This window comes from Mugil cephalus, chromosome 20, assembly GCF_022458985.1.
Source record: "Mugil cephalus isolate CIBA_MC_2020 chromosome 20, CIBA_Mcephalus_1.1, whole genome shotgun sequence".
Classification (NCBI taxonomy): domain Eukaryota; kingdom Metazoa; phylum Chordata; class Actinopteri; order Mugiliformes; family Mugilidae; genus Mugil; species Mugil cephalus.
This window is the reverse complement of record NC_061789.1, coordinates 9,166,921-9,180,092: the sequence shown is the minus strand read 5'-3', so window position 1 is coordinate 9,180,092 and position 13,172 is coordinate 9,166,921. Positions and strand designations below refer to the sequence as shown.

The 13,172-nt window shown below is 42.5% G+C and overlaps 1 protein-coding gene across 1 annotated transcript; it reads right to left on the bottom strand.

Moving 5' to 3' along the window:
* Positions 1-9: 9 nt before the first annotated feature.
* On the bottom strand, positions 10-10,703 carry slc16a6b (solute carrier family 16 member 6b). The gene is made up of 6 exons (XM_047572172.1): positions 10,267-10,703; positions 6,274-6,521; positions 5,089-5,232; positions 4,126-4,254; positions 1,955-2,869; positions 10-1,869 (listed from the first exon to the last, which is right to left on the bottom strand). The coding sequence occupies exons 2-6, from the start codon at positions 6,503-6,505 to the stop codon at positions 1,601-1,603; spliced, it is 1,689 nt and encodes a 562-aa protein (XP_047428128.1). The 5' UTR covers positions 6,506-6,521; positions 10,267-10,703; the 3' UTR covers positions 10-1,600.
* Positions 10,704-13,172: the final 2,469 nt, after the last annotated feature.

The window sequence follows — 13,172 nt, the reverse complement described above, 5'->3', positions numbered from 1 at the left end:
ACACACAGATCAGTTTGGAGCATTTATTTATTTATTTTTTTAAAAAAAGGAAGAAAAAAAAACATCCATAATGAAAGTGGTACAGCACTTAACAGGCAGGAACCCGCCTGGCACTCCATTAAAAAATAAAAAATAAATTTTTAAAATGATATCATTGTTAAAAACGCTTTAAATAAAGATCATACAGTGATTTAGGAAAAAGGTTTGTGAACTAGCTTCAAGTCAGGTTGTGGAGGTGCTTCATGTTAGACTCTCCTGTTTATATCTGTCCTCTACACACATGCACACGCACACGCACACACACACACACATACACGTGCGCACGCACACACATAAATACACACATGTTCATCTCTTGTTCTACATTTGTGACGTGTGCTGTATTTAAGGAGCGTTTGCATTGACGTGTAAATCAAGTTCTACTGTTTCGTCATTCATTGCTTTTCAGTTTGTGTCAGTTTACATCGTGACAACAGATACGAAGGAGAAGGATCCACGGAGATCAGTGCAGGATTAAGGGCTGTGGGAGTGGAGCTGAGGCTTTGTGGCTGAATGAACCCCACAACCTCCAGCAGCAGAGGGACACACCTGGACCCGGACCCCCTTAGACGTACGGTAGCACGGTCCATGCATCACGTGCTCCAGCCTCTACTTAACATTTAAAGCCACAAAGTGGGTTTTAACTCGTCGCACGTTTCAGAAGAACGACAGGCAGGTGTCAAAGGTCCATCGACAAAACAAACGTGTTCAGTGGGAATGACTGCAGGGACACATGGTGAAGGTCTGGGTCTAAACACTGAGCAGCGGGGTCGACAGTAGCTGCGTTCCCAAAAAAAAAAAAAAAAGATATTTCAATAAAGTTTCTACATGTTTCCATTTAAAGGTGTTTTGCGAATGAGCTGAGTCTCGTTTTGTTATATATCCCATAATTCTCAAATGAACTGGTCACATGACCCCCTGCGTGGTTTCCAGTGACGACGGTTGACGGGGAAATGCATCTTTTGCACTTTTGTGATACACTTTTACATCGATACATCTGTAAAACCACCTCATTAGAGCTTATGTGCTTTAACTTTAGATATTTGAATTTTTTTCAAAATGTAGCCGATTTCATTACGGTTGTTTTATTGTGATATATTTAGGTTTTGCGTATTTCTAGGGGTGAAGGAAACGCAGCAAGTGACAGCGACGTTCGACATGAAGGGGTTCGGTTCCAGGAGTCTTTTCTCAACATTCGGTCATGAGATTCATTGGGACGAGTCTGAGGGTCTGATGAAAACAGTTGCAGGTTTCTTTGATGGGAGCTGTGGCGTTGGGCTCATTTTAAAGGAGGTGATGAGTGGAAACATCAGGGTCAGGTCTTTGGCTCTCTATTGTACACTCTATTGTGTTGAATGGCTGCGTGCGTAACACTGCGTCTTTGGTCTCAGACGAGAGACGGTTCCTTCCTGGGAAGAAGTGAGTTTCAAGCTTGTTGGAAAGTGTGAGAGTGACACCTGAGATGTGCGTCCAGCAGCAGCAGCAGCGGCAGCAGCAGCCTCCGACCATCAGGATTCGTCCTTGTCCGTTGTTTTGCTCGTTTGTCGTGTCGTTGTCGGGCTTATATGACAGAGGTGTCGTCCTCGGCGCGTCTCGTGGGACTGTCCTCCAGGGCCAAGTCCACCTCCAGGAAGTCCAGCTGGTCGCTGTCCTGAGACATTTTCTCCGTTTCCTCCAGCGTCTCCTCTTTCTCTTTGTTTCCTCTCCGTCTCAGACACGTGCCGGACTTGGCCGGACCGACCATAGCCAGGCAGATGGCGCTGAGCCCCATTCCCACGGCGCAGGAGTAGAAAGCGGCCCCGTAGTTGTGAGTGTGATCCACCAACACACCTGTAGAGGAAAGGGATGAACCAGCTGTTAGGATCTACAGAGAGCTAAACAAGAGTTAAATAAGAAGCAGCAGCAGATCCTGTACCTCCCAGCGGTGGCCCAGCGAGTCCGGCGAAGCTCTGGATGAAGACGTACACTCCCACGCACGACGGCATCCTCTGGATTCCCACCACGTCCTCTTCAGCCAGCATGGGGATGTGAGTGGAGCCCACGGTGCCCATGAAGTAGCCGTAGAGGGCGGAGCAGACCACCAGACCCCAGAACTCCCACACGACGGTGAAGGCCACCAGGTCCAGGCACATGAGGACCACGCACACCAGCAGCACCAGGGTCTTCCTGCAGCGCACTCGGTTCAGCACCACGCCGATGGACAGGCGGCCGAAGATCTCGGCCACGGCCATCACAGAGAGCATGTAGTAGGCCATGTCGGGCTCCACGCCTCGGCTCTTGCTCAGCTCGATGATGTAGAGCTGTGGGGCGAAGAAGCCCAGCGTGGCGAACAGGCCGAAGAGCGAGTACCAGATGAAGGCGCAGTCTTTGAGCGCTGAGAAGTCCAGGAGCTTGTGGCGGGGGGGCTGGAGAGGACCCGCCTCTACCTCAGCTCCCTCCACGCCGTCCTTCTCTGCAGGAGCCGTGGACAACAACTTCTCTTCACCCTCTTTGTCCTGCACGTCCAGCTCCGCCGGAGCCTTGACCTCTGCTCCGGCCGCCCTCAGGTCGGCATTTGAGGAGGACAGGGAGGTGACGCCGGAGTCCTCCGAACCCCGGGACACCCCCGAACTGATGGAGGTCCTGGTTTGTTCGTTCTCCAGCTCGTAAACCGCCTGCAGCCGTTTCAGAGACAGAGAGTCTTTGTCTGATTCGTCGTCCTTCTTCGGAGGCTCTGGCTTGATGATGATTGGACGGAGGAGGAGGCCGCAGACGATCACCGACGCCTGAATGGTGCCGAGAATTACGAGGCAGTAGCGCCAGCCGATGTGTCCCTTCAGTATAGTGAAGGCTGTGGAGAGACAGACGTGAGTTATTAGTTTAACAGGGTTTCTGCAGGTTTGAACAGGTCAAATTTAAGACTTTTAAAGGACATTACGGGTTAAATTTAAGATCTACACAAAGTACGAAAAATGAGGAAAATCAGAGACACACAATTACTTTCAAAACAACAAAATTCATTCATCATTAAGGTTTTTTGCAATAACCTTTTTATTTTTAAGGCATTTTGTAATGTGCAAATTGACCAGAACATTAATTTAAATCATGTAAATTAAACTAAGACTATGAAATAAATTAACCAATATAAAATGAAATAAAACATAAAACATAATTATCATAATAACATCAATTGTGTGGGGTGTTTCAGGCTATGAAAGATGGTACATTTACATACGTCACCAGATATTTAATCAAACTCCAGATGTTACCTCCCTTGTTGCAGTTTGTCTGCTTCTTTTGAGGTGAAGTGCAGCCAAAGTTTTGACGATTTCGCTTTTGGAATTTTGAAGGTTCACTTCCATCCATGCAGGTGAAAAACTGACCCCCACCCAATAGGGGGCACCAGTTAAAAATTCAGTGACTGAATTATGGTACCAAGTGGGGGTCATACTGCAAATGAAGCGGCCTTAATTTGGGATTATCACATTTTAGACTTTTGTTTTATCCACTCTGTTAACTGTGGAGCCCAATAATATACTTTCAGATTTGGGAAGTTAAGAAAATTAGCACTTTCCCTTTAATCCTTTTTTTTTGCCATATAAATGATTTTTATCCCGACCTTTAAAAAACTGAAGCTGGAATCCAAATTGGTAACGACTTTCTCTTAGACTTCTTTAGAAACGCTGCTGCTTTCAGACTCTAACTTAACCCTTTAAGCCCTAAACATCAGGCCACGGACAAAACAAAAGCTCGTGGTATTTAATTCACTGTAACACTGGGAAGTTGTGCTTTCTGGGGAAAAAAAAAAAAAAGCTGCCATTACAGTAATGATGACGCACTGCTGCTGTTGGCTGCAGGTTGAGGAGCGACGTAAGACCGGGGAGTCCCGGGAGGAAAGAGTCGTTTAGGGGAACTTGTTGGTAAAAAACCAAATCAGTTATTCCCTTGAGATGTCACAAAGGTCTTCAAGACAAAAGCACAACTTCCCAGTGTTCAGCCACACTCAAATCTGACAAATTCAGGAGCTTAAACACACAAACAGCTGCCAGCGGATTCACACTGGAGCAATGATCACGAGTCGAGGCCTAAATGCGACCGGCCGCTCACCTGGAGCAAACGCAAAGATGGCGAAGGATTCTCCCGAGGAAGCGACGGAGGTGACGAGGGCTCGGCGTCTGGAGAAGTACTGGGCTAGGAGGGTGACGGTGGGGAGGAAGGCGAGGCAGTAGCCGAAGCCTGTAAACAAAAGGAGAAAAGGGGGCATGACAGCCACTGGCCCGCATGGTAGGAACACTGCATGTCTAGGAGGAGGAGGAGGAGGAGGAGGAGGAGGAGGAGTGGGTCAAAGATTCAAGGTGTCAGGTCGCTCCTTTGTCAAAGGTGGAACGCTGCTCGAGCCGAGTCAGTTTTTGAGGCTGCTGCTGGAAGACAAGAGGCTTGTAAAGACAAAAAAAAAAAAAAAAAAAAAGAGAGACAAAGGGGAGAGAGAAGAAGAAGAAGGGGTTGCCAAGTTAGCTGTGGTCCGTTTCACAGGCAGATATGGTAATCACGGTGGGAGAGCTAGCAGTGCTTTCTGTCCGAGAGAAAAACAAGTTAATGTGCTCCGATACAAAACACGACTGCACCGATTTGTTTTCAATCTAAACTTTTTAGTGTTTTTTTTTTTTTTTTTTTTGTGGAAATACTTGATTTTCTTCTGCTCTGCTGTTAAATTGGTGGAGGAGACAGATGTGGCTTCTTGGTGTTTAGAAGAAGGCTGCTCTCTTCTTTTGGTGGAAGAGACAGATTTTATTTTTGATTTTTTTTTAAGTTGACACTGCTAGGAGTCCCTTTAGTTCACTCATTACAGGAGGTTACACAACACACAAGACGACATCTGCTGGAGTAAAGCAGTCACTCTGTAAATGGTGCAACAAAATGATACACAACCAGACAGAGAGAGAGAGAGAGATAGATAGATAGATAGATAGATAGATAGATAGATAGATAGATAGATAGATAGATAGATAGATAGATAGATAGATAGATAGATAGATAGATAGATATGTGTAGGGTGGGGCGAGTTTATACCTGAGACGAATCCGATGGTGATGTACATCTCGTTGATGGAGTTGGTGAAGGCGGAGGTGATGGTGCCCAGGCTGATGAGAAAACCTCCCATCATGACCACTGGACGATAACCGAAGCGGTTGCTCAGCATCGTGGACAGAGGAGCTTTAAGGGTAGAGGAGACAAAGAGGCAAATTTAAGACCTTTTCAGATCAAATCAGAGACCCAGAGGTACTTTCAAAATAACTAAATTTATTGTCATTCATCTATTAGCTCAGGAAATCTCTGGGCTGGGCTCCACTAATGAGGAACAGAAGCATAATAGGCCAGAGGGCCAGAGGGCCAGAGGGATCATACTGCAAATGAAGCAGTAATAAATGGATTGAATAAGGATTTAAGACTTAACTAAGTCTAATTTATTCAAAATAAGCTCAAATGTAAGACTTTTTAAGGCCTTAAATTGGGATTATCACATTTTATGCTTTTTAAGACTCTGCAGAAAACCCTGTGATTGAACTCATTTCAGATCTTCAAGTTTTTGTTGGTCTCTAATCGAGTGATCGGTCCGATTCTGAACCCTAACAATATTTTTCTCACACTGACTCAGGAGCTGTGGCCCAAAGAAGCAGAAGAAGAAAGAAACAAATGAGCACTGATGATATTTAAAGTGAGTTAGTATGAGTTATCATGCATTTAATCCTGATTAAGCCTCCTGATACATGAGCTTTTATTTGTTATGTACTATTAATCATAACAAAAGGAGCTAATAAGCATAAAAACTAGCATCATTTTTGAGCAGGACCTTTAATCCCAACGTCCTCAAACGGGTATTTGCTAATAAGCGACGCTGTAGCTTTTTACTACTGATAGAAGTTGCTAAATTTGCATGTTATATCAAACTAGAGATGTTAATAAGCTTAATTTCACAAATTACACGAACCATAAAAATAAAATAAAGATTTTGCTACCTGCTATCATGCTGTCATATTTTTACACCGACTTGTGTATTGACCCTTTGCTACCACTAGATGGCAGATAAAGGCAGGTGTAAATGAAGCAGAAGCTCCCACAAACCTAAAACCTGTCCCCATATGAGGACGCAGGGTCTCAGGAGGTTAATATCACTAGTAAATACCACCAGTATTTTGTGTTTTGGTATTTAACTAATAATAGTTTAAAAGTGAAGCTCGTGACTGAGTGACTGACCAGTGAAGGTGAAGATGAAGACGCAGATGGAAATGACCCACGAGACGCGGCTGTTGCTCTCGCCGAACTCCTCCATCAGGTCCTGGAGGAAGACGCCCAGACTCTTCAGGGTCCCGTAGGTGCACAGCTCCACCAGGAAAAAGGCCGAAGCCACAGCCCAGCCCCAGCCTCCATCGGGCACCTCCGAGTAAACATTCGGACCCAAACAACGCTGCACAGCGGGGACCCTCATGGCTGCAGCTGGCTGCCTGGAGGGACACACAGAGAAGGACGTTAATGCAGATGTGGGACCACTTGGGGGCAGAAGAACTCCACAGTGAACACAAGCAGTTTTTAAGGAAGTGTGTTTTACTGAAAACAACTTCCTGTTGATGCTGTCATGAACAAAATGATTAACCTTGCAACGTTTACTGGAATAAAACACTTGTTATATGAACTCTGGAGGGGATCTGTTATGATATTATATACTTTTATTCCAACGCAGGTGTATCTTTTTTTTAATATTTTGACAACATCCCCAAATTGGGGATTAACTGGAAACACACCACAGATAAGGAACCGTGTCAAGTCTGAGGGAGTGGTCTCACGAGTGTCTCAAGTGTCTCTTTATATCAAATGAGGAAATGACTCGCCCAACTGAAGACAGAAAAAAGTAAATGGCACACATACACCAGTCAGCCATAACATTATGACTACCTGCTCATAATCACATTTCACAAGGTGTTCCTGTTTCTCATGTTCCCAGAGTCAATTGGGGAGTAGTAATTGGGAAGTCTCTCTTAGAAACTGTAAAAAATGAACCAGTTAAAGGATTAGAGAGACTTTTGATGGCTACACTGTGGGATCTTCCTGGTTCGCAGGGGTCAGGGGGTGAATCGCTAAGCGGCACGCCGACAACAAACAACGGAGCAACAGGTTCCAATGGACCGAGTTTTGTTTTCCACCACATGGACGTCTGGGTGCATGCGCGCTGCGCTCGGCTGGAGAACATCTGGAACCAGGATGCACCATCGACGCTGACGTGGTGGGTGTGCCACACGGTAATGAGACCTGACTCATTTACCGAGCACATGCTTTAAACCATGTGTCAGGGAAAGGTCTTGTGAGACTGCAGGATGTGTAAGTCATTCTCGTCTGAATGAACTTCTTCATAACGTCCTCCTGACTGTGCACGGTCCTCCGGGGAAAACAGGAAACATAGGTGTGGTCAAGTGACCTGACGTGTTCCTGAAGGATCTTATTCAGTTTGACTTTGAGAAGTTAAACCAACACTGGCACAACGACTGAGATAAAAACCCTGACCTTTCCTCACAGAGGGTGCGGCTGAAAAGTGGCCGGACCAGAGATGTCAACTAAATATAATGTGCCACCCTGCGGCTGCGAGCGAAGGCAGCTTCCACTGATGTGGACGGAAAGCGGATATTTTGTGACACGCCACGACAATTCAATCCAGTCTAGAAATGTGGACTAAAGCATTCAGGAGCTGTATGCGAGTGTGTGAAAAACGTGCGTGTAAACAAACACAACACCTCAAACTCTTGTGTAATTTAGGATGGACGTCCCTCCTTCACCTCAGGCTGCCACAACTTGCTTTTGTTCGGAATAATACAGCTGGTTTATGTCACGACACATTCCTGCTAATGTCACGCTGTTTTATAACATTTATTTTGTGATAAGCAGGAGGCCCAAGGCCCAAGTTTTTGAATCAAACAGCTGATTCTACAGTCCTGCACTAAACCTTAACTTCATGAAGGTTATGCCTGTGTTTAAAATAGAGACGTCGATTCAACCGTCTCTTCGTTTTTTGGACGCTGTGGTTTGTCGTACTGTTGAACTGTCATCAGGTTCGTTACTGGAAATCCCTACAGTGCTCACCACTGCTTTCTGCACAACAAAGTTGGTTGGACTTCTCTCGCACAGAGGCGGGACTATCTTAAACTCTGAACTAGCTAAATCTGCTTCTAGTTTTTGTGCACCAACAGTACGAAACCATCTCCAAAATACACCCATGATTGATTCTCTCATTACTCCTGGACATTTTAAGACACTGCTTTCAAACCACCTCACCTCAGTGTGCACCTGCTGTACAGAGCACTGAGTACTGCCTCAATTATTTTCAAGACTTAAATAAAGAATTAATAATTAACTTACACATGTTTCTACACGTCAGCGGGCTCGACTAAATAAACCAAATACTACATCCACCTAAATGATCATATGGCTGAATATAAACTTTTGCTGAAGCTTATGAAGCGTGAAGGAGGGTTTAGTATTTTCATTAGTGTACCTAATGAACTGGCAAGCGAGTGCATGTTTCCATGTCTAATGGTTTATGGCGGTGTTAGTATAACTATAGTTGATTTAGGAGCCGACAGTCAACAATAAGAAGATGCTGTGCTGAATGAATGCAGTGGTCTCCCTGCCCTCACTGTCTCAGATGTGTGTGTTTCCAGGAGCGACTGATGATGCAACACCAGAGAGGGCAGTCGTGGGGGTAAATAATTTATGTTTACTGTGGCACTTTGAGTTCAGCAGTCAAAGAAAGTCTGTAATAAGGAAGATAAACGATCTAGTTCAACAGCAGGTTTTACTTTATGTCTATTTTGTTTTGTTGGTCCGTGTCACAGTTGCTCCAGATTGTTTGGCTGCATCCGGTCACATGTTCAATCTACGGGAATAAGATCTGGTTCTTCATCTCCATGTTTAATTCTGACTCAATCATCCAAGTTTTGCAGCAGAAACTGAGACTCATCTGACCAGGCGACGTTTTTGGTTTGACGTGTTGTGCACTGGAGGAGATGATCTTCTGCACAACTCGGTTGTGACAAGTGGTTATTTGACTTACTGCTGCCTTTCTATCAGCTTGAACCATTTTCACCCAGAAAACTGAATATTTTCTATTTTTCAGACCATGAGAGTAGATAGATAAGTTTAGGTACTTTATGTATCCCATGAGGACAAAATCCCTTTAGATGCCACATTAAAAATCACTTAAATCACCTTTCTTGCTCATTCTGATGCTGTTTGAATTTCCAACAGATCTATGTATGCATATCAAAATACTGAGTTGCTGCCATGTGATAAGCTAAACAAAAATTTGCATTTATTTACCTATCCTTGCCATATTATATTGTGTATTATATGACTGTGTTATCTACTTTACAGTCAGAGGATATTTCTGACTGCCTTACTGACCTGCTTAAGTACTTTTAATGTTTTTTATTATGTTTTCCAATACGTTGACTCAAATGACGTAGTAAGAGCTGTATTTTCCTGTTGTATTACTCTTGTTTAAGAAAATATTTACTTCTTTCACATCATGATACTTTTAAAACACCTCTTCAAACTCCATTTTTTTTTGCCAAGTTAATGCAAGACTGAATAAATATTATCCATTGTTACTTTTTTATTATTTTTATTTATTTCATATAGAGTATTGTTTTCTTTTTTTCTTTTTGTTTCATAGCAATAACAACAACAACAATAAAAGCCATGTGTTTTCCGCACTGCAGACGAGGAGGGATGACGTCACTGTGTCGCATCCCCGGGGTTTCTCACCCACTAAAACAGGCACAACCCCGCCGGTGTCCGTCCACCTGACAGAAATATAAATATATAGATATATATATATATACCCCCTTAAATTACTTATACCTCCGGATTCTACAACGTGGTGAATCTCTCATAAATTAATGCCACTGTTTCTGCTTCGTTGACCAAACAATTATCCCCGAAGAAAAGTAGGTCACTAGTCCAACACATTAAACATAGGTTTTCAACGGACACCTACTTTCAAGAAACACAGGACCTGCCTTTACACCGGCTACCGATATTAATACAACTTAAATATCTACACGATACTAAATAATAGAAGACAAACATTTGACTGACATATTTAAAAAAATTATAATTTTTACAGTCGCTACCTAAATCCTTCAGCATCTACTACACAGCATCCCACATCTGGAGTTGCCAAGTTGACGTCTCACTTACCGGTAGTTGAGTGGAAAAGGAGGTGAAAAAAATAAATAAATCGCCTTTTCTATTTCGTCCTCATTTTAATATATGTAAACCAGCAAGAAAATCTAGCCATCAAGTCTGATCGGAGCAATAATTAACAATTAAAAAAAATATATAAAGGCGTTTATATGTTACAATTTAAATATTTAACTCATTCGCTCCTCCAAAAACAAATAGACTATTTGGAGAAAAAATAAAATAAAATAAAAATATATATTTCTTTAGCGAAATTTCGTTCTGCCTTTTGTCTTCTTTGAATTATTTCCTGTCTGGTTTGGCAGCTCGTTACCGGCTCAAGCCGGTATTCAAACGGGGGCGCGCCGCCAGTCTGTGTGCGTCGTGAGCGTGTAGGACTTCCCAGACACGTGCGCGCACACGTAAACACTGTAGTGTGATTGTTGCGTTTCTAAAAAACGGAAAAATAAGATATCTGACCAAAAATGTGGATGCTACTACTAATTAATCTATTAATCACAAATAAGTATGAGAGAATAGGTATGAGGAACTACTTTAGTTTGAATTTTAGAATCTATTCAACAGGATGATAACGAAAATTGTGATGTACATCTAAATGTGGAGGAAACATTACAGAGCTGTGGGATAACCCTTTTTTTTCTTTAAAAGTACAACAAAAACTCATCTGCTCCACTTTGATGTAAATTGTATTCTCTGTGTGGATTTCACATAGTTTACATCCGCGGTACCGTACATACAGAGCTATTTTAAAAGCACGAACGCGCTTTCTTCTTGTATTTTTGTCTCTGGGCGTGAACGCAACTGCAGCGCGTCCTGGTGAGCTGTGTCGCGCCGGCCGGGATGAACAGGTTTTATCCAGGTCCACCCAGCCTGCAGTGTCTGCGTGGAGGTGCGTGTGTTGGCATACACGGAAATCAGTCATGCCACGAAAATGCGGCAAATTGGATGACAAACAATGATCCAACTCTTTTCTTTGGTCTTGTTTTGTATTGCTTTTTATCTATTTTCCCATTTCCTATTCCCTTTTAAAGCATCAGGTTTGAAAGTTGGGTTGAAAAATAACCCAACAGTTGATGAAAGACAGGATAAAACACTTGCTGAGTTATTTTAACCCAAGTGCTGGGTTAACCCATTTTAACCCAGAATCCTGTATTGCTCATTTGAAGCAACCCAGTGAGGGAAGGAGCCCTGTTCAGGGTTATTAAAAATAACCTGGACTAATGAGATTTGAAGTTACTGAAGATATTTTTGACCACATGCTCAAAAAATATCCACCTTTGGAGAACAATGTAACTGGCAAAAGGCCACCTCCATATTTAATGATAATATTATTAAATGTACTAAGGGGATGCATTAAACAGAAAATCCAATATATTCTTGAAATTTGACCTAAATGCATCAAAATTTAAATGAGCCAATCTCAATTTTAATTTAGCCAGTATTTAGTTGCGTAGAATTTGTAAATAGCTCACCTGTGTGTGACTGATCCTCTGTCCTTAAGTCAAAAGATCTGAAGGACCCTGAACTCAAATACTTTTGAGGTGTGATGCAGGGGTGTGTCAAAGTCGTGGCCTGACAAAAGTCCAGCCCTTAAACCCGATAGGAACATCCCAGATACCACCTCAAAACCTGATCACCCAGCACAGAACATGCATGTATGTACAGAACAACAAACCCACAAGAGCAGATGCATTTAAAAGGAAACAGGCTTTACTAAAATGTTAATAAACTCATCTGTTTTAGAGTTAGTGTCTTGCAGCACAGTATGTGTCATGAGGCACAAACAGAGAGTGTTTCCTCATGATCCATAAATGGTTAAATACCACGCTGGAAGTGGGGAGACCGACCGACATCTCTGAAAATCTGCTAAAGAGGACAGAAAAAATAAATAAAGGAATTGTAGAGTTTGTCACAGGATGCTGCTCATTTACAAATCGTGTAACTCAAAAGTCAAAGTCCACAATGACCAGGGAGTCCAAGTGTAGAAACTTACATAATTCAGGTACAAGAAAGTCATGAAAATTCATCTTAGTGAACAAACTCAGAGATTCCCTGTAGTCTTTATAAATTAAAAATTAAAAAAATAAATAAAAATCTATTGTATGTCTGCTTCTTCTCTTCTTCTCTTGCCCCCCACTTCATTGTTGTCTCTCTGGTTGTCAAGTTAAGTCTGTTCACAACGGATTCTCCTAAAGTCAGACCTGTCTGTCGTTCTAAAGGCTGCAGTAATAAAGGGAAATACGTCGTCAGACTCATTGAGCAACAATAACCTGTGATTGTGATGTTTGGTTTTACACTGAGGTCTTCTCAGGGGCGGTTGCACAAGCTGTCCGAGGATGCTTTATGAGGTAATGCCATGCAGTTGAGGACATGCCAGTCATAAAAGTCTGGTGGACTTTAGAGTGCTTAAGTCCCGATGAAGGGATAAGAGTCCTTAATCTCACAGCAACGTGACGCCAACGGTTTAACAGTCAAAGCAGGGACTGGGTTTTAGACGGTGTCAACGTCTCAGCATTGTGGAAATTGAATGTTAATGCCCTTTAAATCCAACTCTGTGGGCTTTTTTCTTTTACCCATATTTGTTGTATTGCTTATTTGTCCGTAGAGTAGCACATTTTGAGTAACAGTTCTGGAGTCTGTACTAAAATTGTAAGAGTTTAGGTGTATAACATTTTCTCAGTGTATCTTTGTAGGATAACATGATAATAAAATATAATTTGAATGCACAAATTATTTTATATTCCAATTTTTGTTTAGCATTTCTTTATTTCCCAGCAACATAATGCTGTATATTTTCTACATTCTTTCAAATTTGATATTGTCTTTTATTGTTTTTTGTATATATTTCTTAAGTAATTCTGCGCTACTATGACAAAGTAATATCCCATACGTGGAATAAATAA

Bases quoted from the DNA above. Each gene is read 5' to 3' on its own strand.
- slc16a6b (XM_047572172.1), bottom strand. From the start codon at position 6,505: ATGAGGGTCCCCGCTGTGCAGCGTTGTTTGGGTCCGAATGTTTACTCG. The intron at 4,255-5,088 runs GTATAAACTCGC...TTTTGTTTACAG, and splicing joins CACCATCGGATTCGTCTCAG to GCTTCGGCTACTGCCTCGCC. The intron at 2,870-4,125 runs GTGAGCGGCCGG...GTCTCTCCACAG, and splicing joins CATCTTTGCGTTTGCTCCAG to CCTTCACTATACTGAAGGGA.